The 27,345-nt window shown below is 36.4% G+C and overlaps 1 protein-coding gene across 3 annotated transcripts in view; it reads right to left on the bottom strand.

Moving 5' to 3' along the window:
* Positions 1-27,345, bottom strand: part of FNDC3A (fibronectin type III domain containing 3A) — a 153,509-nt gene that overhangs the window by 44,126 nt on the left and 82,038 nt on the right. For all 3 annotated transcript variants that reach the window (XM_032403045.1, XM_032403046.1, XM_032403047.1), the window contains 4 exons: positions 18,665-18,905; positions 14,097-14,366; positions 12,481-12,539; positions 3,493-3,650 (listed from right to left, as the gene is read on the bottom strand). In XM_032403045.1, coding sequence (XP_032258936.1) covers positions 3,493-3,650; positions 12,481-12,539; positions 14,097-14,366; positions 18,665-18,905 — 728 coding nt within the window. The remainder of the gene's footprint in view (positions 1-3,492; positions 3,651-12,480; positions 12,540-14,096; positions 14,367-18,664; positions 18,906-27,345) is intronic.

The raw sequence follows: 27,345 nt of genomic DNA, 5'->3' as shown, positions 1-27,345 counted from the left end.
TTCCATGCTCATAGATTGGAAGAAGACTGTTAAAATGTCTATACTGTCCAAAGCAACCTATACATTTAATTCAACTCCTATCAAAATACCTCCAGCATTTTTCACAGAGCTAGAACAAACAATCCTAAAATTTGTATGGAACCACAAAAGACCTCAAATAGCTAAAGCAATCCCGAAAAAGAAAAGCAAAGCTAGAGGCATCACAATTCTGGACTTTAAATTCTACCACAAAGCTATTGTCATTAAGACAGTATGGTACTGGTAGAAAAACAGACACATAGATCAATGGAACAGAAGAGGAAACCCAGAAATGGACCCAACGACTACATGCTCAACTCATCTTCCACAAAGCAGGGAAGAATATTCAATGGAAAAAAGAATCTCTTCAACAAATGGTATTGGAAAAACTGGAGAGCCACATGCATAAGAATGAAATTGCATCACTTTCTTATACCATACACAAAATTAAATTCAAAATGCATGAAAGACATCAATGTGAGATAGGAAACCAACAAAATCCTAGGAGAAAACAGGCAGCAACCTCTCTGACCTCAATTTCTTACTAGACACGTCACTGGAGGCAAGGGAAACAAAAGCAAACATCAACTATTGGGACTTCCATCAAGATAAAAAGCTTCTGCACAGTGAACGAAACAATCAACAAAACGAAAAGGTAGCCTACGGAATGGGACAAGATATTTGCAAATGATATATTTGATAAAGGATTAGTATCCAAAATCTATAAAGAACTTATCAAACTCAACATCCCCAAAACAAATAATCCAGTTAACAAATGGGCAGATGTGAATATACACTTTTCCAAAGAAGACATCCAGATGGCTAATGGACACATGAAAAGATGCTTAACATCACTCATCATCAGGGAAACAAATCAAAACCACAATGAGATACCACCTCACACCTGTCAGAATGGCTAAAATTGACAACAAAGGAAACAACAGATGTTGTCGAAGATGTGGAGAAAGGGGAACCCTCTTACACTGTTGGTGGCAATGCAAACTAGTGCAGCCACTCTGGAGAACAGTATGGAGGTTCTTAAAAAAGTTAAAATAGAACTAACCCTATGACCCAGCAATTGCACTACTAGGTATTTATCCAAAGGATACAAAAATACTGATTCGAAGGGGCACATGCAACCTAGTGTTTATAGCAGCACTATCAACAATAGCCAAATTATGGAAAGAGCCCAGATACCCATCGACTGATGGATGGATAAAGAAGATGTTAGACCAACAAACAGACAGAGACAGACACACACACACACACACATCCACATCCACACACACACAATGGCATATTACTCAGCCATCAAAAAGTATGAAACCTTGCCATTTGCCTTGGACTTTAAATTCTACTACAAAGCTGTTGTCATTAAGACAGTATGGTACTGGTAGAAAAACAGACACATAAATCAATGGAACAGAAGGTATAGAGGGTATTATGCTAAGTGAAATAAATCAGTCAGAGAAAGACATATACCATATGATTTCACTCATATGTAGAATTTAAGAAACAAAACAGATGAACATTTGGGAAGGAAAAAAAAAAAGAAAAAGAGAGAGGGAAGCAAACCATAAGAGTTAAGGATAGAGAACAAACTGAGGGTTGATGGAGGGAGGTGGGGGGATGGGCTAAATGGGTGATGGGAATTAAGGAGGTGACTTTTTTTGATCAGCACCTGGGTGCTGTATATAAGTGATGAATCACTAAATTAAAAAAAACCCAAAAAAGCAAAAACATGAGGTGTCCCAAGCAAATTATGGTATAAGCCAGACTTGTTTTTTTTTGTTTTTTAGTGTAGTCAGGGAAGATATTTAGCTTATTAAAGAAATGAAACCAGTTTCAATTATTTAAAAATTCATCTTGCACAATTAAAATGATAAATAACCTGTGTATTACTGAAAGCAAAACCACCAAATTTTTGCAAGGAGTATGCCACTTCTGCATTTTGTTAGAATATAAAATGGAATCTTAAAATAGTAAGAGTTTAATGAGTAGATCATAAAAAAAGTGAATAATTTGAAGTAAAGCATTTCATTCATGGGCACTATTACATTTTCACATTTTCAAATATAATAGCACACATTTTCTTAAAATAATCATTGATACAACTATTACTTATATATGTGGCTAAAAAACCCAGCCCATTTTCTACTTCTTTTTTTAAGAACCACTATTCTCTGTTCCTTTTCCTTCAGCCAAGTTTCTCTCCTCTCCACTTTATGGACCCCCCCACCGCCACTTCTCAAATCAAAACCACTAAATATAAGAAAGAAAACACGTCCCACTGAGGAAAGTACACTTTAATGAACTGGGCAGTTGCAGTAGCATCCTCAGAGAAAGACCTTAATTGGTGTAAAGAAGGTGACTAATGTCCCTCTTGTGCTCTCTGATCAGGCTGCAAATGGAGACAAATGCTTCCTCTTAGCAAGCAGCCATATCTAACTAGAAACAGCCGTTACCACAAAAAGAAACCTTATGTTGATGGTCCTTTATCACCTATTTACCCCGTAGGTAGCTTTGTCTCTTTTAAGAAATATGAATAGAATAAATACAAGGAAATCTCAATAGAGAGGAGGAGACAGGATATTTTTCTAACCTTATGTAACTAGATAATAAATACTGGAGCACTTTCACTTTCCTTTCTTCCTTATTATTAGCTATTTTTTGAAAAGATACCAAGAACTGATGTGTCCAGTGTTCTACGTTAATTATGATCATTCCAGTGACTAACCACTTCCTTTACAATCTTCCCAGTGTTTAAATTATTATTAATAATTGACTTTACTCTTTACTTTTCATTAGATAAGCAACTTCTTCTACATGAGTAAGGATAAAAAATTATTTTACAACTGTCAGTCATAAATGTCACAATTTTAGCCACTGACTCTTTCTAAGGCTTTTGGTGTATAACAACACTTTTGAACCAAGGAAAGAGAATTATGATAGGTTTTCAAAATATGATTATTAACATACCAACATAAAAATGAGAAACAATGGTACTAAATTCATTTTACAATATTTACAATTGCATTTTACAAATATAATATAATTACATTTTACAAATTCAATACAACTGACATATTAAGAATTAAATCCAACTCCTTAGAGGAGCGTTACATTTCATGAGTTTACAATCTAACAGTTCTCTACTTCTGTTCTGGGCTTCTACATACAACAATTCGTATTTATGTCTCAGGAATATGTGAAGAGTGAAACATCTGCTAGGGAGCCTACTGAAAAATACTAAAGCTGAATGTGGCCAATGAAAGCAATTATTCCAAGGGAGTGTAGACAGACATGTACCAGCTGGCATGTGGACTACATAGATTGAAATCAGTATCACTTGTCAATTTATAGGTTCAAAATAAAAGCAGTAAGAGGGAAAAACAGAACAAAATTAGTATTAAACTCTTTATGATAAACCACTGACTTACATAATGGGAGGAGTAAAACCTAACAAATACTTACGCATAAACACTTTTGTATTTCCCATCTTTTCCAGTACTTGAGACTAGAATTTCATAACTATAGAGCTCTGGTACAGTAGTCTCATTTGTTTCGCCATTAATGAAGCTGGAAGGAGGTGCCCAGGTAAGTACTACTGTCCTTGCCTGGATGTCTGAGGCCTGCAAAAACATAATATTTAAAACTCTTTGAAACAACTGTAATGTGTATAATGAACAGTGAAAATCTAATGAGGTTTTAAGATTAAATAAAATATATCTGTATCTACTTACAAAAAATGGCTTACAAATAGAAACCTGTCCATTTGTAGACAAGATATAATCTGTTATAAAAGGGCAGATGGGTTCAATAAAAAATCTAAAGACCATTATGGGCCATTCAAAACTGTTAGTGCAAACACCACGTACAGTCAAAAAAGAATGGAAAAAAGTCCACTTGTACCGTATTGAAAAGGTTCATTGCCTCAATTTAGAAAGTGTCTTACAATAAGAAAAAGATAAAGATGAACAAAGGTCATGGACTGACCAAAGAAATATAAATATAAATGGATAATGCAAGAAATGATGTATAAATGCATTCATAATTAAAAAATATAAATTAAAACAAGGTATCACTTTTCATCCAACAGACTGGAAGATTAAAAAGCTAGTAATATCTATCTTGAATTAGGCAGAGTAAGTGATCTCCACACAAGCATGACATTTTCCCCTTTTCAAAGTTCTCAAAGCCTGGATAAATTTAGAAGGCTATTATTGTATATATTCTGCTTCTGTTAAATCACAGAAATATATTTTACTTACTGTCATACTACCTTAAAAAAGTCTTAGTACTATGTTTCATTTACAATGGGCTTAAAAATGATTGTTTTAATCAGTGTCCATCTGGCTATTAACCTGTAACTGTGCAAGTTTTTTTCTTTTTTAAAACAAACATACTGTTAACATACATATATGTACAACTTTTCGAGTATCTTGATTTTATGAGATTATCCTAACTGTGTTAAACTGTGAGAATAAGTAAGTAAACAATACTCTGAAGGTAGGTCAGCCAAAAGCATTAACTGGCATCTACTTTTTGAAGCTTACTTTATCAGGCTTTGTGGGTACTGACTACATCATGAAAAGTATAGGTGGTAGAGATGACCTTAAGTAGGAAGGCAAAATACCTGCCACTAATTTGCTCGGTGATACTGAACTCTCAAACCTTTAGGGTCCCAGGTCTCACCTACAAAAGTGAGTGGCTGAGTGAGATGATTTATTTACCATAACTAACCAAATATAATATTTTAAAAAGGCTTTTATTTTGGAATAAATCTAAATTTACAGAAAAGTTGGGAAGATAGTAAGTATACAGAGTGCTTGTATACCTGTTGCCCAGCTTCCTCTATTGTTAACATCTTACATAATAATGTATTTTTGTCAAAACTAAAAAATTAACAATGGTAGAATACTACCTTTTTTTTTTTTTTAAAGATTTTATTTATTTGACAGAGAGAGACACAGCGAGAGAAGGAATACAAGCAGGGGGAGCGGGAGAGGGAGAAGCAGGCTTCCCGTGGAGCAGGGAGCCCGATGTGGGGCTCGATCCCAGGACCCTGAGATCATGACCTGAGCTGAAGGCAGATGCTTAACGACTGAGCCACCCAGGCGCCCCAACAATGGTAGAATACTACTAACTAAATTTTTAACTAATCTATACTTTTAACATTTAACTAGACTTCCAGGATACAATGTTGAATTTAGAAAACGTAGTTAAAAAAATTAAGACACACTGCTAATTTCAACTTTTCTAGAAATCTGTTACAGAAAAAGTCTTGATCCCAACTCAGTCTATTAAAAAGGTATTTTATTACTTGCACATAAATGTTAAGGCACAAAAAAGGAGTAATTACACTGGGGTTGCTGTGGAAAACTTTATGAGATGTGAATTTTAAATAAAATTTTAAAGGATTTGGGATGGGATATAATTTGGTAGAAAATAAATGGGTAATTATTATAGAAACGAGAAGTTTCTTTTCCTAAGCTTATGCTTATAAGCTGGTTGTCTAAGGAACATGTATGATTGTGTATTTTGAAAAGCGCTCTAGTAATTTCACTCCCATGAGAACCACAGATTAAGGGAAAAGAGAAACATAAAGGACCATTAAGAGGATCACAGAGGAAAGAGGAAGACCGTCAAGTCTTGAAAGATAAGGGTAATGGTTTTGAGATAGTAAGCGGTCAACAGTATGAAACAGTTGACAGGGAGGCCATGGAGAATCGATGCAATCTGAATAATGCCTAAAAATGCTGTTATCTGGTGCTGGTTTCAAAGAATTATCAAAGGGTTGTAAAGAAAAGGGAGGTGGATTTCCATAAACCTACTTGTGAAACTCTCGTGTAAAGATGAGGTAGTAACTATCTGTGTATGTGGGAAGCCGGGGGAAGAGTGGATCCTAGAAATTCGAAGTAAAAGAACTGATAAAGCTTGGAGTTCAGTTTGGCATTAAAGAATTAAAGGTAAAGAGGAAATGTAAGATGATATTGATATCATGATCAGGAAAACCTGGAGGAGTACTTGATAACTGATGGATATACTAAAAGGAAACAAAACAAAAGGGATCTATTTAATCCAATCCCTTCTTCATTTCAGAGAAACAATGGAGAAAATAATTTAGAAAAGATTAAGAAAACTGATTTTCTAGGTGGCGCCTGGGTGGCTCAGTCGTTAAGCGTCTGTCTTCGGCTCAGGTCATGATCCCAGGGTCCTGGATCGAGCCCCGCATCGCGCTCCCTGCTCTGCGGGAAGCCTGCTTCTCCTTCTCCCACTCCCTCTGCTTGTGTTCCCTCTCTCACTGTGTCTCTGTCAAATGACTAAATAAAATCTTAAAAAAAAAAAAAAAGAAAGAAACTGATTTTCTAGATGAAGTTCTAGTTGTTAGCAAAACATACAAATTTGGATATTCTTTTTTTTTCCCAATTTTTTTTTAAGTAAGCTCTATGGCCAATGTGGGCTTGTGCTCACGACCCTAAGATTAAGAGTTGCACGCTCTACTGACTGAGCCATCCAGGCGCCCCCAAACTTGGACATTCTTTAGGATGTCTTAGGAGATATGGTTCTAGAGAAAGTGGTGAATAATGAGGGTAAAAAATATAGTTTGGAAATCATCTGAAATGAGTCTTCTATTTGTACACTACTTTAAGAAGTAAAATCTGCTTTTATTTTTTATTTTTTTAAAAAAATTTTACTTATTCATTTGAGACACAGAGACAGAGAGAGAGCATGAGCAGGGGGAGAGGCAGAGGCAGAGGGAGAAGCAGGCTCCCCGCTTAGCCAGGAGCCCGATGTGGGGCTCGATCCCGGGACCCTGGGATCATGACCTGAGCCGAAGGCAGACGCTTAACCATCTGAGCCACCCAGGCGCCCCTAAAATCTGCTTTTATATGCATCTCATTTGATTCTTAAAATTACCCTCTGAAGTAGACCAAAAAGATATAACTATCTTCATTTTACAGAAGAAATATATTCAGAAAGTTTGAATAACTTCTGAAGTCACTGAACTAGTAGTGACTGATGTGGAGAACAAAGGTAAAAGAAATATAGTAAAAAAAAAAAAAAATTAAACTTCCTTATAACTGACAACCCATTTGATAAGTACTTGGGACACCCATAGTGACCTTCCTCCAGGAACTCAATTGCCTCAATGTTAATACTTTGCTAAAGGCAAAAGGCAACCTTAGCTTGACATTAGCCTGCTGACCTCCATCCAGTCTTTAACATCTGAAAATCCCTTTGGAAACTACCTTTATCTCTACTCTCCCCAAGATATATGTTAGCAATCATCCTCCAAACATATGGCCCACTGATAAACATCTGAAAGGTCTCAAGACTATGGTTTTACTAGGTATTAGTAAATGACCTTACCCTAACAGCAGCTAGCCCCTCCAGGTCTGGAAACCTTACTTCCAAATTCCTTAGAGACTTAAGCTATCCCTAACCCTCTCCCAACTCGAGAGTATATAATCAGTCACTCCTCACAATCCCAGTACAGTTCTTTCTGCCTAGGAGTCCTGTCCCTGTGCTTTAATAAAACCACTTTTTTTGCACCAAAGATGTCTCAAGAATTCTTTCTTGACGGTTCGCTCACGAACCCCAACATTTCACATCAGTGACTAGGACCTGAATAATTCAGTTCCTTTTCCATTACACAACGCTTCCATCCTCAATTCACTTCTAGTCAGTAGCTGAAAATAGACATGACCATGTAAAAATATGTCTGAGTACTGACAAAGACTAAATGGTAGTAAGCAAAAATGAAAAAAGAAGTGGTTGCATTATATTATACATATATATATAAAATACAGTATATTTTAATTTTTCAGGCAGGCTGTGGTCTTTGTTAGGCAGCGATCAAAACCACTCTTGAAGTAAAGCTGTCAGGTTAAATGAAGTCTAGCTAGGAAGCTATTGAAATGACAATCCCCTTGTATGGATATGGAGATTAGGAAGTGGGAGAGTAGGCTGAGTCTAAGGAAGCCTAGAGTCAGATGTTCCAGCGACCATAAAAAGAAAAAGGAAAGGGATAAAAATTCTGAAAGTAAAAAGGTAATGAGTAAATGGCAAGACATGTTTAATTTTAAGCATTATTAAAATAAAGATGTCAATATATTTTGACAGAATGGGACTGAAAACAATTTCAAAGAAGCCTTTCAAAGAAGCGCAATAGTAAGATAAACACTTCCATCTAATACAATTATTTCTAGTATGTTAGGAAATACAATACCATTATACTCTCTTTTATGGAAAAAGAAACAGATTCAGAAAGGTTAAGTGACTTGTCCCAGGTCACTCAACTCCCCAGTGTGCAGCTGAGGCTAAGTCTAGCCCATGTTCTCCCCTATACCCTGCAACCTGAGTTACATGAGTGAGCTTTTCTTCTTTTTTTTTTTGGTTCCTCAAATGTGTCCTGTTCAGTACTTTTCAAATGTTGGTCTCTGCAATACCGTCCCCACACTAACCCCCATGGTCCACAGTGCCCAACTACTACTTTTTCTTTAAATTTCAGTTCATCATCCTTCCTTAGTGAAATTTCTTTTGACATCCCTGTCAAGGCCTAGTTCCCCTATTATTATATATTCTTACAGCACTATATCTCTGTTCTGGCACTCCACAGATATAATCTTGTATTTATTGCATGACTTAATCTACTAACCTAAGTTCTGAGGGCAGGGGCCATGCCTATCCTTTGTTTTTCATTCTATCTCCAGCTTTCAGCACAGCATGTGGCATTTTATTAGTGGTCAAATATTTATGGAGTAAGTGAATACATTTAGTTTGGTGCTCTAAATGAACTACAGCATGCAAAACAACTACACACACACACACAGACACCCTGACCTATACTTCACAGCTCACAATTTAGTAAAAGAGCTATAGCTACCCAAACTATAAAAACAAACTGAAACAAAACAAAGCAAAACAAAACCATCAGCATGACTTTCTTTTATGACACAGGACTTATTTTACAAAATTACATCTTCCTCATAATACTGGGCAAGAAATTCTTTAAAAGAACTGTTTCAAGATTTATGGCCTGAAAAATTATGCTTTTGATATTATAGACTGTAACAAGTAAATGCTGCTAGTATTAACTATTATTTCATTTAAATATCAGTTCTATTAAGGCTTGCAAATTCTTTTTATTAATCTAGTGATATACATAGATCTTGGAAAGATGTTGACTGAATTTCTTATTAAACAGGCTCTTGCTTCAGTTTAGTCATCTGTAAGATAGGGAAAAGAGTACATAGAAAGTTGTTCTAGGAATTAAATAATGCATGTTTTCAAAGTACTCTGAACAGTCTGACACTAGTCAACTTGTATTAGCTATTATAAAATAATTCTGTGTATGTTTACATTAATTTACATGCATAAGCTCAATTTTTTCAGAGAACCCAAATTAGAATGAAAGAAAACCAGAGCTCCAAATCTATTATTTAGGGTTGTCAGAAGTAGGACCACAGTAGTTTATTAGATAAGTGACTGACTTACTCAAACTTCCTAAGATGGGGTAAAATTAAAACTTTTGTGGAGAGGGTATTAAGAAAGTAACAACTTTTCTAATCTGTTTCCATACAAAAATAGAGCAAAGTATCTTTTGGGTAACTTAGCACAAGATATTGTACCATGGATTTTTTTTTTGTGGAGAAGAGAGAGAAGGTTTTGTTTTGTATTGTAAATCAAGAAATATTTTTATCATTTTTTAAATTTAATTTTATTATGTTATGTTAGTCACCATACAGTACATCATTAGTTTCTGATGTAGTGTTCCATGATTCATTGTTTGCGTATAACACCCAGTGCTCCATGCAATACATGCCCTCCTTAATACCCATCACTGGGCTAACCCATCCCCCCACCCCCCTGCCCCTCTAAATCCTTCAGTTTCTCGGCATCCATAGTCCCTCATGGTTCATCTCCCCCTCCGATTTCCCCCCCTTCATTTTCCCCTTCCTTCTCCTAAAGTCCTCCATGCTATTCCTTATGTTCCACAAATAAGCTTATCAATGTTTAATAAATGGGCTTATCCTGCCTAAGGAAGTTCTGTAGTCTGCTTCCACCACATCTTGTACTTCTCTTTCCTCCACTGCACTACGTTCCAATGAGGATGGTTCTTTCTTTTTTTTTTTTTTAAGATTTTTTCCATTTATTTGACAGAGAGAGAGACAGTGAGAGAGGGAACACAAGCAGGGGGAGTGGGAGAGGGAGAAGCAGGCTCTCCACTGAGCAGGGAGCCCAATGCGGGGCTCAATCCCAGGACACTGGGATCATGATCTGAGCCGAAGGCAGATGCTTAATGACTGAGCCACCCAGGCGCGCGAGGATGGTTCTTTCTATCTGGCGAACTTGCCCGGATTACTCCTGGTTTCCCTGTCTCATTCCTTCCAACTTCTCTAACTCTTCAGAGGCTCAGAGAAGGTTTTCCTAATTGCTCTATTTAATGTAATTCCCCTCTCTTCAGGAATGCATCACATTACCCTATTTCTGTAAAAGCTCTTTATACTATCACACCTGATTTTGTTTGTATATTTGCTTTCTATTTATTGGTATATAATAGGATCTCAATAAATATTTTGATTGGTTGTCATGATGGCAATACTTTGACTGACTGAATGAATAACTATGAGGCTCTTGAAAGAACAATGTAATGACATAGATCGCTAAGGCACAGCACAGTGAAAAAAACCCTGCCACAGAACAACAGGGTATGTATGATCCCTTTTTCATAAAAAGACAATAGAAAAAATATACTTTGATGGACAAACTCATACAAATGAAGTGAAACTGGAAACCTAAACTGTTAGGTATGACCAAATCAGAGGAGTGGGTAAAAGGAATTTATTTCTACTCACTATATTCATGTATTACTTACATATTTCACCATAAAACAGTTCACATATAATAAAATAAAAATTCAATCTTAATCACTGGCACATCTGTTTACTTTTATTTTTATTTATTTTATTTTTTTAAAGATTTTATTTTATTTGAGAGAGAAAGAATGAGAGAGAGAGAGCACGAGAGGGGGGAGGGTCAGAGGGAGAAGCAGATTCCCCGCTGAGCAGGGAGCCCAATGTAGGATTCGATTCTGGGACTCCAGGATCATGACCTGAGCCGAAGGCAGTCACTTAACCAACTGAGCCACCCAGGCGCCCTATTAGCTTACTTTTAAAATGGAGTGAAGTTATAGCTCTTAAAGCAGAGAAAGAGAAATGACTAATCTGAACAATTGTGACATTTTGGTTTTTCCTTCTAGTTTTTTCCTTTTTCTAAAGTCTTTCCTTTATAAGACTGTAATCACAATGTCTAAATAGTTTGATCACTAGCATTTTTCCCTACAAAAGCATCTTTGCATGTTTTTGGTGTTCAAAATCATATTTTTAAGTGGTTAAAATATTCTGTCCAGTAAAAATATCCCAATTTATGAATTCTTTTGTTTTATTTTTATTAATATCAGTGCTGCAAAAAACATTTTTGTGTAGCTTTTTATTAAGAAATGGGACCTCATGGTTTCAGAGAAGTTTAATTCTGACTACTAGTAAAAAAGACTTTGGGGTCTTAATGGGTTTAAAAAGTTCAATTTGTATGAGCGCTTAAAATCAATCTTTTGTCAAGTCTGATGCATATATTTTTCCTATTAAGATGATAGCATTTAGGCTATTTAAAAAATAAGCAGAAAATTTTATGTAGCCAGGTTTGCTGCCTCACCTTTTGCTGATCTTATTTCTTCTATTGCATGATAAAGGGTTGGGGAATATAGACCTCTTCTGTATTTTAACTCTTGCTGCATCTGGAGTTAACTGAATGTATTTTTTATGGAAATCATACAGATGGATTTTTAAAAAACTGATAATCAGTCATACGCACATTATTTACTATATCTTTGTCTCTTCCAATGATTTTCAATGTCATTTAGTATACATTAAATCCTAGTTTAAAAAATGAATTCTTGATTGAATATTTTGCTTCATCAATTAACAAATCTTTCTGTCAGATCTACATTGATCCATTATTGTTATCACATTCTTATAGTTTTTTTTTTTTTTTTTTAATTTAAGTAATCTCTACACCCAGTGTGGGGCTTGAATTCACGACCACAAGATCAAGAGTCACGTGCTCTTCTGACTGAGCCAGCCCGGTGCCCCTAATATAGTTAAATTTTAAGCATGGCATGAATTAAAATATACCAAAATCCTAATGAATAATACTTAATATAAATGTCAAGAAAGGGGCGCTTGGGTGGCTCAGCTGTTAAGCATCTGCCTTCGGCTCAGGTCATGATCCAAGGGTCCTGGGATGGAGCCCCGCATCGGGCTCCCTGCTCAGTGGGGAGTCTGCTTCTCCCTCTTCCACTCCCCCTGCTGTGTTCCCTCTCTCGCTGTGTCTCTGTCAAACAAATAAAAAATTTTTCAAAAAAAAAAAAAATGTCAAGAAAATACATGCAATACTTACCACTGGTTTGCCAATGTTGGAAAGAAGTGCTTCAAAAGCTTTAGTTTCTTCGTCTTTTTCTTCAAAAAAAAAAAAAAAAGTATTTTAAAAATGAACTTAAATATAATCATCCCTCTCTCTCCACAATATATCTTCTGAAACTATGTTGGTAATCTGAGATTTTTATTTCCTAGTTTTTACTTTAGTTCATATCCAGCAGTTTGTAGCTCTTCAGGATTCTTCTGCTTCAGTTTCTATTTCTGTTTCAACTGTGATCCCTAATTATAATGCCACTATATATATCTGAACCAGTCACTAAGTTTTTCTTATAGAAAGTATATTTTTATTCATAGCTGTAAAAAACACTCTCCAGAATTCTCATTTCCCAATCTCATACCTCTTAACAGTGAACAAGTTAACTGAGTATTCTTTTTTTTTTTTTTAAGATTTACTTATTTATTTGAGAAAGGGAGAGAGAGACAGTGCACGCACGGGGTAGGGGAGAAGGGGCAGAGGGAATCTCAAGCAGACTCCTCGCTGAGTGTGGAGCCTGACATGGGACCTGATCCCACGACCCCAAGGTCACGACTTGAGCTAAAACCGAGAGTCGGATGTTCAACTGACTGAGTCACCCAGGCATCCGAGTACTTGTGTCTTGGCAGGCCTTAACTGTGGTTTCCAAAATAAAAATGTAATTGACTTGACCATAACTTATATCTGAACTGATATATTTGTAACTTTAGCTTAATTCTTGTGAAATGTCAGTACTGAAAAAGATTGATCAGAAGGTCTCAAAAATATGGGTGAACATTTTTGTTAACATAAATGTTAATGTACAAACCATGAGGCTGTTAAAGCATTAAAATGTATTGGTGGGGAATGGAAATTATAGAGAAAAGGAAGCAGTTCTCAGAGTTCATATGGTAGAAGTCACAGGTCAGGGGAAAGGTCCAAGGGAAATAAGGGGATTTTAAGAGAAAAGAACTTCTGAAGAAAGTAATGAAGAATACTCATTCCTATAGAGTATATAGATTGGTGAATGACATAATGAGGTGCTTTCAGGGACTCCTATATAAAGAAGTTGGTAGAAATAAAGAGTTTCGATAAAAACCAGTACAGCCTTGTCAAAGGGCCCAGAAAGAGAGGAAAATGAATCTGGATGAACTTTACCAGGGTTTTCCCTTCAAACAGAAATTTCTCTCAGCTAATAAAATCTGCAATTTAGGTGAAAGTACTAATTGAGCTTTCCCAAATTGTAAAAAGTACCCTAGTAACAATTTAGGTTCTAAAACTTCTCACATTTAGAAAGTTATTAAAAACAGTTTATCTGGGGGCGCCTGGGTGGCTCAGTTGGTTAAGCGACTGCCTTCGGCTCAGGTCATGATCCTGGAGTCCCGGGATCGAGTCCCGCATCGGGCTCCCTGCTCGGCAGGGAGTCTGCTTCTCCCTCTGACCCTCCTCCCTCTCATGCTCTCTGTCTCTCATTCTCTCTCTCTCAAATAAATAAATAAAATCTTAAAAAAAAAAAAAACAGTTTATCTGGGTATGGTGAAATAACTGAAAGAATATATACTTATAGTTGATTAAGTAACAATGAAACGTACTAACAGGAATAGTTGAGGATTTTAAATAGTTACCTTCTATTTCTGTATCAATTTGTGCACCACCTTTCCCTTTCCCTGACTTGTTCTTTGCTGATCCTACGTTTACACCACTAGCATTCTGCCCTTTTATAAGCCCATTATGTTCATTTATGGGAGAAGGGCATTTCTGGGGTGATGATGGTGGACTGCTCATTTTATCTTTCTGTGTTCCTTGGCGATCCTTTAATTTTTTCTGCAAACGTTCATATGTTTTACTAGATCTTTCATCTCTAAAGTTGGACCTTCCATGTGTAGAGTGAGCATCTAGGAAGAAACAAAAACATTTTAAAACGTCATTTACTCCAAATACATTTATAACATGAGAAAGGAATAGGAAATAAATCTATCATTATATTGTATAAAAACTATTACAAAATATTTCAAAAAATAATTCTGCACAACAAAGCTATTTGTTTCTGCATCTACTGACAGAACCAAGCTTTTTGATTATAATTATATAGATCAAATAAATTTACAGAGACATTTCTTTTCTTCATCTTTTTTCAATTAACTATTAACCTCCACAGAAGCAGCTTGGTGGTATGTTACAATAATCAGAGGTAGGGTAAGAACTGAATTGAACTGTGTACAGTTCTTTTTCTTTTATTCTTTTGTAATCATCACTTTTAGCATCTCTTTCAACTTCAAACCATATAAAGTAGGCAAACAGAAAACCACCACCTGCCTAAATTCCCTTATGACTCAAAAAAAAAAACAAAAAAAACCCCCACAAAAAACAAAAACAAAAAACAAACCAAATAATCACTGAAAAATAAAGTTATAGGAGTTAATACAAAGAAATTAGGATTGCTTACTAAGAACAGAGTCTAGGCACAAAACACTGCATCTCTGGTTATCACAAACTCAAGGCTGTGATTTAGAAGAATGCATTTATTCTACTAAAAGTCACACAGCACTTAATAAAATCAACTTCATAAATATCATTACCTGTTCCAGAGTTTATTTTTATTTTAAATTTAAAATCTGTAATGAGAAATATTTTTTAAAAAGGCTCAAAAATCTCAGTAAAGTTTTAACTTATCAGTGTTTTAAGAAAATTAGTACAATATTCTTGAAATTAGTATAATAAGGATATGTACAATAACATTAGAATAAAAAACAGAGGAATTTGGGTATCTACATATAAAAGAATGAGTTTGGACACCTACCTCACATCATATACAAAAATTAAAATAAATCAAAGACCTAAATGTAGAAGGTAAAACTATTAAGTACATAGAAGGAAACACAGGTGTAAATATATATAACTTTGGTTTAGATAATAGTTTCTTAGGATACCAAAAGCATAAGCTATCAAAGAAAAATCAGATTTCACCAAAATTTTTCTTTTTTGCATTAAAGGATACCACTGAGAAAATAAAAAGACAATGTAAGAGAAAATATCTGTATATCATATATCTGCTATGGGACTTGAATCCATAATTTATCAGAGCTCTTACAACTCAACAATAAAAAGACAAATAACCCAACTAAAAAAACGGGTACAGGATCTGAATAGACATCTCTGCAAAGAAGATATACAAATAGCTAATAAAGCAAATGAATAGGTGTTCAACATCGGTAATGAGAAACAAGCAAATCAAAACCACAATGAGACACATGTTCACATTCACCAGGATGGCTAGAATCAAAAGACAATAACAAGTTTTAGCAAGGATATGGAGAAATTAGAACCCTCACACATTGCTGGTGGGAATGTAAAATGGTGCAGTCACTAGGGTAAACAGTTTTTACACCTTCTCAAGAAGTTAAACATGGAATTATTATATAAGCCAGCAATTCTACTCTCAGGTATATCTCAGGAGAAGTGAAAACATGTCTACATAAAAACTTGTTTACAACTGTCAAAGCAACATTATTCATTATTCATAATGGATAAAAAGTGGAAACAACTCAAATGTCCATCAATTAATAAATGGATAAACAAAGTTATATCCATATAATGTAATATTTTTCAGCCATAAGAAGGAATGGAGTACTGATCATGCTACATTTTTGAACTAAGCCTTAAAAAAATAGCCCAAATGAAAAAAAAGCTAGACATAAAAGACAACATATTGTATGAACATTTATATCAAATATACATATTGTGCATATATTTATATGAAAAAGCTAGAATTTCCTTTTCATGAAGGCTGCTACTAGTTATAAAACTACTGCCAATTATTAGGATCTAGTGGTAGACACTTCGGCTTATAAACTCAAACACAGTATGATGACTCTTGTCTTCCATCACTGGATAGCTAGTTTTTAGATTTATACCTCTTGTGGATTTGTATTTTTCACTTTCCTTCACAACATTGTGAATCATATGCATGTATTCTAATATCCCCTCTGAATAACAATGGGTTTTAACAACCTGAAATAACAATAGTTATAACATCAAGTTTTTTCTTATAATTTTCTCAAACACCTTTTTAAAAATAAGTCATAATTAGCAGTAAAGAAAATGGAAGGATGAGACTGATTTGTAGTATAAACTCTTGCTACTCAAGTTTTCACTGGACCACTGCATGAGCCTCACCTGGGAGTGTCAGAGATGCAGAAACCCAAACCCCACCCAGACCTACAGAATCAATGTGTTACTTGGCCAAGAGAAGTAAATTTGAAAAATATATATGATATATGACATAATATATATTTACTACTTATAGGCTGTGCTGTATAATTAAAATTCTGTATTTAGAGTTATTCTGTAAGTTTACTAAACATTAATGATAGGTACTGCTAAGCGCAAGTGATAGGTAAGACAGATTTAGTTGTCGGGGGTGTACAGTCAAATAAGGGAGAAAGACATACGAATTAAAAAAAATCAAATTGTGTTAAGTTCTGTGAAAGAAACCGGTTTCGGTGTGAGAGACTAATAAGGTAAGGTCACAGAGGGTCTCTCTGAAAGCTGAAATCTAAAGGAAAAAAAAAGAAGCCTTCCACGGAAAAGGGAAAAGCATTCCTGGCAGAGAGAACATCATGTGCAGAGCACTGAGGCAAAAAGAACTTGGAGGTTTTGAAAAACTGAAGGGGGGTGGGGTGGGACAAGTGGGACAAAGCAGTCAGAGGCCACAGGGGAGGGCCTTGTCAAGGCCAGTGGGTTGCAAGCAGGGTCAATTTGGGCCCCTACGGGTCATTTGGCAATGTCTGGAGATATTTTTAGTTGTCACAACTGGGTGAGGATAGGGGAGGGTGGGTAGGAGTTGTATGCTACTGGCATCTGGTAGGGCATGGCTTCTCCTGAATATCCTACAATGCACAAACACTCATCCATTCCCAAATATCAAGAGTGCAGACGTGGTCTAGTAGAAGGTTCAGGATTTTATTCTAAATGTAATGAAAGTTACTGAAATCTTTTAAATCTTTTAAATTTATATTTTAAATGATTACTCAGGCTAAGCCTGGATGGCTGGGGCAAGAATGACAGTAGAAAACCAACTGGAAGGCAGCTCCTGCTGTAGTTATCCTGACAAGAGCTGACAGGGGACGAGATTTGAATAGCAGTGGAAAAAAGTAGATAAAATTTGGAAACTTCTGAACATAAAAATGATATCAACTCATGTGGGGGTTAAAGAAGGAAGAATAAATTTGATCATGTGGTTTTCACTTGAGCAAACTGAGTAGACAGTGGTACCATCTATCAAGATGAAGATGACAGAGAAAAGCAGGTTACATAATTGAGATTTATGTTTTAGAAACAAAGTAACTGATATGCACGAGGCATTTAAGTGGTTATCAAGAAGGCAGTTAGAAATGTAAGTCTGGGGGCGCCTGGGTGGCTCAGTCGTTAAGCGGCTGCCTTCAGCTCAGGTCATGATCCCAGAGTCCTGGGATCGAGTCCCACATCGGGCTCCCTGCTCAGCGGGAAGCCTGCTTCTCCCTCTCCCACTCCCCCTGCTTGTGTTCCTGCTCTCGCTGTCTCTGTCAAATAAATAAATAAATAAATAAATAAATAAATAAATAAATAAAAGAAATGTAAGTCTGAAGCTCAGAGGTGAGGTTTTGGCTGGAGACACAAATCTGAGAGCTGTCAGTATAGAGATGGTATTTAAATACATAGGAAAGAATAAGATTACTATTTTGTGTGCGTGTGGTTGTCTTTTCTTCCCAACAATTTATTAACTCCCTGGGGGTCAAGGTTATATCTTGTTTCCTCCCCCACCTCCCAACTCAGTCCTTTACAGAACCTAGCAACTTTGGTAATTGGCATCACAACCTTAAGGATTTAACAACAGTATGATTATTCCTGGCTGAAAATTTTCCTCAGAGTCTAGTTGGCAGAACAGAGAAGAAAAGTTCTTGTTTGAACACGTCCCCACTAAATATTGCTGCATGATATAAGTTATTTTCCCTCTTTGATTTTCTGTTTACTTTTTTGCCTTGAGGGGTAATCATGAGGATGAAATACTTAACATAACGCTTGGGTAAGAGAACATGATGGTGATATTGTTATTGTTTGGTTATTTCTTTTATATAATAGGAGGAAAGCATCTATTATATCCAAGTAAAGAAGAACTAACTCCGTAAGACAGGAATATTTTTAGATGTCTTACCTACATCTCCATATACTTGTGAAGACTGATACTGTGGCAAATACTGTGTTGTCATGTCTCCAGCTCCAGTCACTGGTGAGTACATATGGCGTGGTGGAGGGGGCATCATGGTTGGGACAGGAATGAAACCAGGCAGAGGAGGAGGATGTGGGGAACGGTGTATGACTGTGTGACTGCCCGGATGAAACTCTGGTGCCTGAGGAACCACAACAACTCTTCGAACACCATTGTCTTCAATAACCTACAAAATGAACATTGAACATTTTTTCTATAAGATGTAAGCAATTCTTTTGATACAGGTTAGAGTAAGAATTTTTATACCATAAGAAGTTAATTAAGAAATTTTACAGAATATGAATTTATTAAATACACTAAGTACATATGAATTAGTATAGAACAACATGAAGTAGTTTTTGTTATACAATGCAATATAAATCTTAAATCAATGATGAGATTAGCTAAATAATAATATAAACAATGAGCCACAATATTAGGTATTTATTTCTTTGTGTTAATGTGCATTTGCTGATGCCTTAAAAAAGAAGGGAGACTCAAAGGAATTTTTGGTTTAAACACAATGGGAGGGGGGCGCCTAGGTGACTCAGTCAATTAAGTGTCTGCCTTCCGCTCAGGTCATGATCTCAGGGTCCTGGGATCGAGCCTCACAATGCGTCTGGCTCCCTGCTCAGGGGAAGTCTGCTTCTCCCTCTCCCTCTGCCCCTTGCCCTGCTTGTGCGCGCATGCTCTCACGGTCTCTCAAATAAATAAATAAAATCTTAAAAAAAAAAAAAAATAAACACAATGGGGTCAGGAATTAATTCCCTTTTCCATATTATGGATAGGGGTGGGGGGAAATAAGCTGTAGAAAGAACACAAACTGTGAAGTAGAAAGGGGGAAAAAACTGGATCCAGATTCCGAAGATCAACCATATATTGCGTTTAGGTACAAAATTCTTGCGAACATGACCAGGACAATTTTAATAGCTGAAGATCTTTTCAAGGGAGACAAACACCTAATATATTAAGTCCCAGTTAAGGAAAGTATCTGTGGCTTTCAGTTTTAGAAATTACACGTTTTTTAAAGTTTTTATTTTAATTCCAGTTGGTTAACATACAGTGTAATATTAGATTCTGGTGTAAAATATAGTGATTCAACACTTCCATACAACATCCGGTGCTCATTACAACATGTGTACTCCTAATCCCCATCACCTATTTAACCCATCCCCCCATCCACCTCCCCTCTGGTAACCATCAGTGTGTTCTCTATAATTATCCGTTTCTTGGTTTGCCTCTCTGTTCCTTTTTTCCATTCGCTCATTTGTTTTGTTTCTTAAATTCCACGTATGAGTGAAGGCATATGGCATTTGTCCTTCTCTACTTACTTGACTTAGCACAATACTCTCTAGCTCCACCCATGGTGTTGCACATGGCAAGATTTCATTCACTTTTACGGCTGAGTAATATTCCATTGTATACATATACCAAACCTTTTTGTCCCTCAGATCTAGGATTAGGGTTCAGTTTAGGGACAGAATAATGGTTAGGGTTAGGGATAGTGTGAGGGTATATGCTTAACCCTAACCCCTAACCCTAAAATTATTCCTCTGGAGAGGTCTCTGAACTGCAGGATAACAGGCACATACCCCCACACGGTCCCTAATCTTAACCATTATTCTAGCCCTAAACTGAACCCTAATCCTAGATATTATACATTTTTAAATAGGGGTTACACTGCAGGAAAGGAATTCCTAAAATGACAGATTTATTCCCTTTGAACCTCACTGGAGCTGCAAGGACATACAGGAAAGCCCAATAGGATATAGGATTTTAACTCAAAATTAGGAATCCCTCTATTAAAATAGAGCCCTTAACCTTTTAGACTTAAAAGATTACTATTGAGGTTTAACAAATGGCTAATAATACCCTTCTCTTAAGGAAACAGAAAATTATTAAAATGTTAAGTGCTAACTTAAAGGCAAATCATGTTATTTTCAGGAAAAACAAATTTTACTATTCTTAAGGACAGCAAATTTTGGGGGTGCCTGGCTGGCTCAGTTGGAAAAACATGCAACTCTGGATCTCACGGTTGTGAGTTCAAGCCCCATGTTGGGGATAGTGATTACATAAATAAATAAACTTAAAAAAATGGAATAGCAGATTTTGTATATAAACATATACATGCTTGGTAAGTATATCAGAAAACATACTTATTTAGGTACAGATAAGCCTAAATTACAACTAAATGATTATTGCTTTAGAAAGATTATAGTTACTATTGAACACCCTATTCAACTATCCTTACCTGCTGGAGTATGAGATGACTTGTCTGTACTAGAAGACCAAATGAATTCAGTTTTTTATATACTAGCTCTAGAACTATAATGCCTTGCTTCCAGCAAAATAAATGCCTCATATTCTGCCTTTCTCCCCATTAAACTCAGTTCTGAATTCAAGCCTCAAACAAGTGCATATAATTGGCAGAAATGAAATATCTGGAGTCCTAGCTAGAGAGAATCTGTTAACTATTTATAGCTTTTAGCCTCTAACCCACAGGAAGGGACATCAGAAGGAGTTTGGAATGGATTTTTAGTAAGCCAAACCACAGTGTCTGTCACAATATACTACTTTCACCTTTATCAACTCTCCAACTCACAAATCTTAAATGACTCCCATTTCTGATAGGATTATAGTCCATACTCTCTGACCTGGCCTTCAGTCTTATTCCAACCTGTCTTCCTACATGTATTTTTTTCCTACACCAAATTCTGAACTCTTAACTCCAGCCAGGCCGGTATACTAAAAACCTATCTTCACACAAACCTATGCATTTCTGTATCTGGGACTTTAGTTTATGACATCTTTCTTTTCACTTTGCCTCCCCTTAATCTACAACTATGCAAATCTCATCTATCCTTCCATATCTAGCTCTAACTTTACCTTCTCTGCTCATTTAAAAAATGACAGAAACATTGGTAATTTAGGCGAGAAAAAAATGTTAGTGATGTCTTTGTGGAACAAACATACTAATAGGGGCAATGAACACAAAAACAAGAGTAAATTATTTAGCATGTTGCAAGGCGATAAGTATCATGGAAAAAAAAACAGGTAAGGGGGATCAGAAGTATTGTGGGAGTGGGACAGGTTGCAGTATAAAATAGAATGACCAGGATAGGCCTTACTGGCAAAATGAAATTTGAGCAGACTTGAAGTAACTGAACGAATTAGCCATGTAAAACTCTGGAAGAGTGTTCTGGGCAGAGAAAACAGAATAAAGCCCCTAACGGATAAAAGTAGTTTTAGAAGGAAACCATTGTGCCTGGTTCAGCATAAGGAAGAAGAAGGTAGAAGCAGATAAGGTCAAATAGACAGAGGGAGTGGTGGGGTCAGGTAGGACCATATGAGCTATTAATAAGCACCTGGACTTCAGCATTTACATTAGTGAAAGGAGGAACCATCACAGGGTTTTGGGCAGAAAAGTGATATAAGTCACTGGTGCCCAGCCAGGGGTGATTTTGCCCCCTACGAGACATTTGGCAGTATCTAGGGACATTTTTGGTTGTCACAACTGGGGGTGGGTACTACCAGCATCTAGTGGGTAGAGAGATCAGAGATGCTGCTAAATACCCTACAACACAGAGGACAATTCCCTACAACAAAAATTACTGGGCCTAAAATATCTGTAGTGCTGAGATTGAGAAATCCTGACATAACCTTATATTTAACAGGATTATTCTGACTGTTGAGTTGAGAATAGACTGTAGGACAAGGGAAAAAACAAACAAACAAACAGGGAAACCAGGAAGCTACTGCAGTATCTAGGCAAGAAATGGTGGTGGCTTGGACCAGCGTGGTAAAAAGAGGTCCACATTCTGCATATATTTAAAGGTAGAACAAGATTAGCTGATGCTGCCACTGGAGAAGTGAGAAAAAGAAGTTATGGAAGGATGGTGTTCTACCAACTGTAAAAGGGGAAGGCTATAAGGCAGAGTAAGTTATTTTGGGGGGAAAGATTTGGAGTTTTAGGTTCTGGAATGTGAATTTGGTTAAGTCTATAAAACATCTAAGTGGAAACATGAGTAGGCAGTTAGACATACTAGTCTGAAGTTCTGAAAAGACTGGAAAAGGGCAACCAAGTAAGGTAGGAAGAAGACTAAGAGTGTGGAGTCTGGAAGTTTGGTGAAGTGTATCAAGGAGGAAGGATCAACTCTGTCAAATACTACTGAAAGGTCAAGTAAGATGAAGACTAAGAAATGACCACTGGATTTAGCAATGTGGAAGTCACTGCAACTTTGAGGACAACAGTTTTGGTGTAAACATAGGGGCAAACCCTAACTGCGTTTAAGAGAGGAAAGTGGGGAGCAGAATTAGAGAGCTAATAGCCCAATTTCAGCAAGTATTCCTGCAGAGGGGAATACGGAAATAAGGTGGTGACTGGTAGTAATGGAGTCAAGAAACTAAAAATGTGTTGTTTTTAGGGCACCTGGGTGGCTCAGATGGTTAAGCATCTGCCTTTGGCTCAGGTTATGATCCCAGGGTCCTGGGATCAAGTCCCGCATCGGGCTCCCTGCTCCTTGGGAGTCTGCTTCTCTTTCTGCCCCCCCACCCCCATCTCTCATGAATAAATACATAAAAATCTTAAAAAAAAAAAGTGTATACATTCTTTAAAAAAAAATGTGTTTTTTTTAGTGAGAGCAATGACAACATGCTGATACAATAATGAGAATGACCCATCAGACAGTAAGAAATTGATGATGTAGAAGACAGAAAAATGCAGGCAAAAGGGAATGGGATCCAAGACTCCACTGGGGGCACTGGCTCTAGACAGAAGCAGGAAAGTCTGTCTCCGTTCTAGATGAAAAGGAAGTGTGAGCTGACATGAGACTGCAGAGCATGTCACCCCAGATGCTGGTAGAGATTCCAGGGCTACGGGTCTGTGGAAGGTTTCTTTTGATTGCTTTCCACTGAACCCTATCCTGGGCACCACAATCTTAATGACCTCTCCTTCCTATCATTTCTATTACATTTATTCTGTATCACTTGTTAGGTATTTATAACACTGTAGTATTTGTTAACTTTCCAAATGCATATGTCTTACCCTATAACTTAACTGTAAGTTCCTCAACAGACATGTATTAACTATTTAATCCTCCTAACAAATAGGTAGCATTATTATCAACATTTTTCAGATGGGGAAACTGAGGCATACAGATGTTAAGTAAATTGCTAAGGTCACATAGACAGTAAGTGGAGGGGCCAGTATTTGAACTCTTGCACTTTGGCTTTAATTTCATGTCTGTCCACTTTGTGGGCATAGAACCCACAGGTACCGGTTTCTCTAGCATCTTTTTAAATGTCACAACACAAGCGAGATCTCAACGGTTAAAAAGAAACAGCTAAATTACTTATGAAATTAAAACCACTTTTCTACTGAAAAAGAACATTTAAAATACAAAGATAAGCTGGGGGAAGGAAGAATGGGAAGTCATTGTATAGAGTTTCAGTTTTGCAAAATGAAGAGTTCTGTAGATGGATGGTAGCGAAGGGAGTCCAACAGTGAATATATTTAATGCCACTGAACTGTACATTTAAAGTTACAATGGTAAATTTTTTGTCATGTATATTTTACCACAATTAAAAAAAACAAAGCTAGGAAACAGAAAAAAGAAAAAAAGGAGCCAGACCTGTACCACTTCAAGTAACCATCTGAGCAGCCAGTAACTTCAGGAGTGAGGCTGGGGGCCTCAAAACTATCCACTAAGTCCAGCTGCTGACAAATGGCTAATCGTGTAGACAATGAATTTTATACTAACAGGGTACACCAATGGTGATGATTAAAATAAAATCAGTAAGTTGTGAAAAGAAAAAAAAAGATAAAATATAATCCAAATTAGTTTATGTTATGTTAAAAAAAATTAAAGCAAAGATAAGACCGTAAAATAGAATTAAATAGGGCTATCAGCATAGGTCTACCTAACCACATATGCCACACAATTTCTAATTAGGCAAAGCCCTGTTTTCTCCTTTACTGAACAGAGACATAATTAAAAGGGCTTACAGAAAGAGGGGTTTGTGTTTACATTTTCTGTTGTGTGTGTGTTCTCCACGAGAATATACATTCCATGACAAATCTGTTCTGCTTACCATTTTCTTCCCAACACCTGGAACAACTCCTAGCATAGGGCAGATGCTCAAAGAAAACTGCTGAATCAATGATATGACCAGAAATAAATGTATTCCCTTAGTTCTACTGGAATGCCACATTATTTTCCCCCTTCTTAACAACACCATGCTATTAGAATTCTGTGATTTCCTCAATTCTTACAACCTTTGCTTCTGCCTAACTTTTAGCAACCTACTTCTATAGCCTCACCCTGAACCCAAAACTATTCCCACTTTAAGCTACTAAATAATAATATAGGTATTTCTGGTCATTCATTCAACAGATATTTATTTTATATATCTAACTATACATACATACACAATAATGCTGCCCATGTTTTTGGGCAGCATTATTGCTGCCAAAACATTTGACAGAAAAGACAGATCAGACTGGTATGCAGAATCTTTGAAAAAAGTACTGACTTCATTGCTGTGTGCTGACATAAAGGCAAAGTGAAATATCAAGTCCAGCTCAAAGGAGTAATCTCAGACTTTTCCTGAAGTTGACATAGCTCCCTTCCCCACATTATGAGATCTACAATCCCCTTCCTGTTAGGTATCCTCTCATCACCATAACAACCCACATTCCATAAAAAAATGGGGAGCCTTTAAAGAGAGGCAGAAGGAGAGAACTTTTGATGCTGCTTTTTAGGTGTCCCACTATTCAGGCAATCTATAATCTTTTCTTGATAAGTCATTAATTTCATCACTAAAATATGAAATGTTATTCTATGCTGCAATGTTCTTAGGGACGATAAGTTAGTATTATTTGCCAGTAAATTAAGTTCCTTCTCCTATCACCATTTGCTTTCTGTGTTTTATAGTTTTTGTTTTTCCATTTGATATCTTAGTTCAGTTGGCACATATTCCTGCTTCTATTGAGGCACATCGATCTCTCACAAACCTCCTTTTCTTATTAAACTACAAAAATAAAACTCATTAAGGTTATGTCTAAAATTATGTTTGTAATTTTGTAGTTAAAAGGCTACAGGGAAATCACTGCCTTTCACCAAAAGATACACATACATATGGCAAGGGATAGACGTGAGGAAACCTGTTGCCACAAGGTGAGATAAGTATATAAAAGTCTAAAAGAAGACCATAGATAATAGCTATTCATACGTTTAGTATTTGTGCTATTTGGTTCCTGTTGAGCGAAATACAACCTATACTTTATTATAGCCATCTACGTGTCTTAACATTTGGCTCAACTCCCAGCTTTTAGATTTGCTAAGATAATTATATTTCCTTATGTGTCAAGTTTTGGACAATTATTAAGTGCTTAGCTATGCCCAGAACCTGATTCTTTTTTTTTTTAAGATTTTATTTATTTATTTGACAGAGAGAGACACAGTGAGAGAGGGAACACAAGCAGGGGGAGTGGGAGAGGGAGAAGGAGGCTTCCCACTGAGCAGGGAGCTCGATGCGGGGCTCGATCCCAGGACCCTGGGATCATGACCTGAGCCGAAGGCAGACATTTAACAACTGAGCCACCCAGGCGCCCCCAGAACCTGATTCTTAAGTATTTTCTAACATGAGAAATTGTGTATGCTAGGAAATAGGGGGTTATTTCAATAGTGATGTCAAAATGCTAGAATCCAGTCTTACACAGTGGGTATTTAAATTATTTCAATAATGATGAGACTATACATTTTTGTCTCTTGATTACTCCTGTGTATTTGAAAATGATACATTTCTTAGAGACAGTCTTAATCTTAAATTAAGGTAGATAATAGTAGCCCACTAGCCTCACATAATCCTTCTAGTGAGATTACTACTAAAGTTCATTCACTTATTTGACAAATATTTATGAAATATCTACTGTATTTGAGTTACCATAGAATAAAAATAATTAAAAGGCAGCTCCTATCCTCAAGGAACTTAAAATCCCATAAAATCCCACAATTATAATACTAGGTGGCATATAATATATAACCAAGAGATGGTACAAATAACTTGATCTAGGTCCTCAAGGATGGGTAGATTTTTAAAAGGCAGCAATGAGCAAATGAGTAACATTCCCCAGATAACAGCATTAACAAAACCATGGAAAAAGGTAAACATCAAGTGAGCATGTGAATATAGGCATACCTTGTTTTACTGTGCTTTGCTTAATTGAGCTTTGCAAATACTGCATTTTTTAAAAATTGAAAGTTTGTGGCAACCTTGTGTTGAGCAAGTCTATTGGTGCCATTTTCCAACAGCATTTGCTCATTTGTTTGTGTGTCCACATTTTGGTAATCCTCACAATACTTCAAACTCTTTCTTTCTTCTCTCTCTCTCTTTTTTTTTTTTGAGTAGGCTCCATACCCAATGTGGGGCTTGAACTCACAACCTTGAGACTGAATCCCATGTTCTACCAACTGAGCCAGCCTGGCGTCCCTCATACATTTGCATTATTATTATATTTGGTTAAGGTGATCTGTGATGTTATTACTGTATTGTTTTGGGCGCCATGAACTGCACCCATAAAAGATGGTGGCTTAACTAATAAGTGTTGTGTGTGTTCTGACTGCTCC

This window comes from Phoca vitulina, unplaced genomic scaffold (genome assembly GCF_004348235.1).
Source record: "Phoca vitulina isolate PV1807 unplaced genomic scaffold, GSC_HSeal_1.0 scaffold5, whole genome shotgun sequence".
Lineage (NCBI taxonomy): Eukaryota > Metazoa > Chordata > Mammalia > Carnivora > Phocidae > Phoca > Phoca vitulina.
Note: the sequence above shows the minus strand (reverse complement) of the source record. Positions and strands in the feature narration are given on the sequence as shown.